Source organism: Cephus cinctus, unplaced genomic scaffold, assembly GCF_000341935.2.
Source record: "Cephus cinctus unplaced genomic scaffold, Ccin1 Ccin1_scaffold0715, whole genome shotgun sequence".
NCBI lineage: Eukaryota > Metazoa > Arthropoda > Insecta > Hymenoptera > Cephidae > Cephus > Cephus cinctus.
The window spans coordinates 129,387-133,749 of record NW_014333334.1 but is presented as its reverse complement, the minus strand read 5'-3'; the positions used below and the strand labels follow the sequence as shown (position 1 = coordinate 133,749).

The 4,363-nt window shown below is 39.6% G+C and overlaps 1 protein-coding gene and 1 long non-coding RNA gene across 13 annotated transcripts in view; one reads left to right on the top strand and one right to left on the bottom strand.

Moving 5' to 3' along the window:
- Positions 1-4,363, top strand: part of LOC107270247 — an 85,436-nt gene that overhangs the window by 38,009 nt on the left and 43,064 nt on the right. For all 12 annotated transcript variants that reach the window (XR_003060482.1, XM_025087661.1, XM_015745092.2 and 9 more), the window contains 2 exons: positions 1,993-2,251; positions 4,040-4,250. Coding sequence is in view for 11 of the 12 variants with exons in the window: in XM_025087661.1 (XP_024943429.1) it covers positions 1,993-2,251; positions 4,040-4,250 (470 nt within the window). In the remaining variant the exon portion in view is untranslated. The remainder of the gene's footprint in view (positions 1-1,992; positions 2,252-4,039; positions 4,251-4,363) is intronic.
- The window catches only part of LOC107270257, a 4,260-nt gene continuing 1,514 nt past the window's right edge, over positions 1,618-4,363 (bottom strand). The window contains exons 3-4 of the long non-coding RNA XR_001538277.2: positions 3,163-3,231; positions 1,618-2,198 (exon numbers count right to left, since the gene is read on the bottom strand). This is a non-coding gene — a long non-coding RNA (uncharacterized LOC107270257). The remainder of the gene's footprint in view (positions 2,199-3,162; positions 3,232-4,363) is intronic.

The window sequence follows — 4,363 nt, the reverse complement described above, 5'->3', positions numbered from 1 at the left end:
TAAAATAATTCCGAATTCAATTTAAAAATCCTATCGTCGAAATTTCAATGAGTAAATCTTATTAAAGATTTCGCATTAGTTCGAATTTTCGCCGATAAGAGGGCAGCACCTCCTGGGCATGATATGTGGCGCCATCTCTGAGAGAACGAGTGAACTTTCTCGAATAAAATATTTCTAAATTCAATCGAAAAATCACGTCGTCGAATTCATTTAAAAATCCTATCGTCGAAATTTCAATGAGTAAATCTTATTAAAGATTTCGCATTAGTTCGAATTTTCGCCGATAAGAGGGCAGCACCTCCTGGGCATGATATGTGGCGCCATCTCTGAGAGAACGGGTGAACTTTCTTAGTTAAAATAATTCCGAATTCAATTTAAAAATCCTATCGTCGAAATTTCAATGAGTAAATCTTATTAAAGATTTCGCATTAGTTCGAATTTTCGCCGATAAGAGGGCAGCACCTCCTGGGCATGATATGTGGCGCCATCTCTGAGAGAACGAGTGAACTTTCTCGAATAAAATAATTATAAATTCAATCGAAAAATCCCATCGTCGAATTTTTAAGTCTTAAATTCTTATTAAAGAATTTGCATTAGTTCGAATTTTCGCCGATAAGAGGGCAGCACCTCCTGGGCATGATATGTGGCGCCATCTCTGAGAGAACAAGTGAACTATCTCGGATAAAATAATTCCGAATTCAATTTAAAAATCCTATCGTCGAAATTTCAATGAGTAAATCTTATTAAAGAATTCGCATTAGTTCGAATTTTCGCCGATAAGAGGGCAGCACCTCCTGGGCATGATATGTGGCGCCATCTCTGAGAGAACGAGTGAACTTTCTCGAATAAAATAATTCCGAATTTAACATGAAAATAAGCTTTATCTCGGAAAGGGCTTATTGCTTGATAATTCAAAAAATCAGAAATGGACTGCAAGTTCGAGAACTCAATTTCCCATTACATTAGGAGTAAGAGAAGGATGCTTTTATGATGGAGGAGAGTAAGAAAGAGACAGAACTCATTCGTACTTTGGGATATTCGCATAGGGCAAAAGAAAATCAACGTGTATAAGTGTTACAAGATGATTTATTCGACAAATGCAATAATGATACAGCATACAAAATACAGATGTACATACATATATGGTTTGCGAAACATTAGCAATAACAATACCATTTCAGATATATTACATATACCACTGCATTATAATATACGTGTTGTATGTTATATGCTTTAATTTTTTTTCCGCAAAACATTTTAAAACATAGTTTTTATAGTTTTACCGAAAAGTAAATGAATTTTTTGAAAGTGGCCCTATCGCAATCTAACCTGTACCAGCCTCTTCTATGGACCATTCTGACTTTCTGCATTAAGAGATCTTTCAAAATTTCAAGAAAAAAGCAGTAGATCCTATGTGTGGCGCCACTTACTCCGATAAAATAATTCCGAATGCAATTTGAAAATCGCATCGTCAGATCTTTAAAGGGTCAACTCTTAATAAAGAATTCGAATTAGTTCCACCTTCATTGAATTTCCTTAGCCCTTCACTAAATCATTTTTTGCTCACGTCCTGCCTTCCCACTTTATTCCAATTATTTAATAAATATACACGAATCGTTCTATGTATGTAGTCATATTTTATTCGTGTTGATTTATTACAATTTAATTACATCTCTTGTCAAATTAATTAAACGCAATAAGTAAAATTCAAAGGCATATTATTCAGTTATAAAAAATATTTCGTTTCCCTGGATAATTCGTTATGAATAGCTCTAATGCATTGGAGTTATCCCAATAAGCACAAGTTACTCCAAAAAATTACATTTTTGTGGGGAACACTTTTCCTTAGTTCTGAATAATTCCGCCAGAAAGAAAAAGAAGAAGAAAATGACAAAAAGAAAGAATAAATACATTGATGACAAAAAGTATGAATCCTGTTCAACTCACGCTAGTTATATAATAAAGGTGTTTGCGCCATTTCTCGTATTTCAGGTCGTCCAGATGGCGACGCCAGCCGCGTCCCTTCAGGTGCGGCGAAAGAGCGGCGGCGATGGTCCAGGGGTTGCTGCCGCTGTCTCAGGGGTGCGCAGACGAAGTGGACCCCAGGGACTTCGATCACCGGCTGCCAAGAGGCCTTTATCCGCCCCTGTTGCATTGCAGGGGTGGCTCCACAAGCAGGGCTCCGAGGGTCTTATGCTCTGGAAGAAAAGATGGTTCGTTCTATCGGAGTATTGTCTCTTTTATTACAAGGGTGAGTAATCGTCCATTAAATCCTATCGACTTTATGGGGACCAGAACTTACTACCCTTTGTTAGATTACCTATCGACCTAGCGATCGTAGTTCACGTACGGGGCTTTAGAACTATTGTGGTTGTAGGAAAATGCGCGACAGGTTATTGATAAAAACGTCTAAGAAGTTGATGCAAACATTGCTATAGAATTTCGGCAAAGGACTCGGACGTATTCAGGTATTGTGAAGAGAACAGTAGAGTGAAGACAACACAGGTATAATGCGGCAGGACCAGTTACTTTGGCTGTGTAATGATTTACTTTTTTCCTGCTGGAAATTTTTCACTTGCCAGCTGTCCGCAAGCTTTCTGATCTACTTCGAACTTCATTAAATCTAAGACTTTGACTCAATCGCGACAAAACTTCCCATCCGGTAAAAAAAGAATCACCATTACGATACAACGGTACCATTCAACTTTGGATTAGATCCGACACCTTAATAGTTAGAAAATCAATCAAAGCCTTTCAGGCGTTAGTCCTACCACGTTGCTCAGTGTGGAATATTATTTATCTACTTGCTGTAGGGTGAATGCTAGACATGGAAATTGATCGAATGTCTAAGCTTAATTCAAGTTGCATGTAGGCAATGTAGGAATATATTGAATACTCGCCAGGTCGATATGGTATTCCCCGTTATTGATAGGCATTTAACTCGCATTTTCTATTTCTACTTTCTTTCTCATCTTCTGACGCTACACGCTCGACATACACAGGACCTTACGTATATTCAATTTGAGCTATTTGAACTTTTGGCCCGTTGAATTTCAGAAAGCTTTGAACATCGACTCGACGGACAATACAGGTCGAACTCCCTTGGTGAAACGTTACAATTAATTTTCTGAGAGATTCCAGTGCAAGCGAATACCAACTTACCATTGATGCAGCCATTCGCCAACTCCTCGGGTTTTACCCAGAATCACGTTTCGGCTGATTTCTCTCATTCTGGCAATAAAATATAAAAAGAAAATTAATTGTCACCAAGTGACAGAGAAAGAGACAGATTGACAAAATTTATTTGATCGTGCAGCAAGCTCCTCAACGATCACAGAATATTGCATTAAGCATAAACCACAGATGGTAGGCGAGCAAAGTAGAACATGCGAAAGAGCCGTTCATAAAACACGGAATTCTTCGACAAAAGCAGCTAACATAATCGATGAGAGATAGATGAACGAAGAAAGAGAAAAGCAAAAAAGCAAAGAGAGACGAATAGAAACTGTCTCAGATTCTCTCCAGTCTCTAGACTTTTTACTCCAGTGCCCTAAGCAAAGAAAGCGCACCGCTTAATAATGTAGATCTGCGAAGAAGAAGACTGTGTGCTTCGACACTGGCTATTATTCCGTCCCCCTCATTTCCAGTCCCCAGTCTCTTTGGCTTTGGCCAACACTTTGGATTCAGGAAGGCTTTCGTTCGTCTAGAGAGGTTTGCAAACTCCGGCAGCTTCATTCGACCACCCCTTTCGAGCATTCACTTGCTAATGACCGAGATGCCAGGGTCTCACCTTCACTTTTCGAGCTTTTGCTTTTAACGATCTGTCCTTTAGACGAGCTTTAAATATTTTCCGGAATTACTCGAGAGAGAAAGAGAGAGAGAGCATTTATCATTAAAGAGACACTGCTCAAGTTCAGCTTTAAACTTTCTCTCTCTTTATTTTTCTCTTTTCTTGTTTTCGAAAAGTTTATTTGCCACAACAAATCTTTGGCAAGCTTGCGCAACTTTTGACGTTGGGAACGTCTTTGACTGTTTTCAGGACCCGAGGAAGAAAAACTCCTTGGATCTATACTTCTACCATCCTATCGCGTCACCGTCTGTAGGCCGGAAGATAAGATCACAAGGAAATTCGCTTTCAGAGCGGAACACGCCAACATGAGAACCTACCACTTTGCGGCCGACTCGCGAGAGAGCATGAATCAGTGGGTGAACGTCCTGACACTGGCAACCCTCCTCCAGGATCCAAACCCGTGAGTATCGCTTCATCGTCAGCTGCACGGGGCTCGGAGTGTCCTGTAATGAGCATTGCGCGGTACAGGAGATGCTGATGGTAAAAAGAGAAGATGTGAGAGGTATAGCAGTG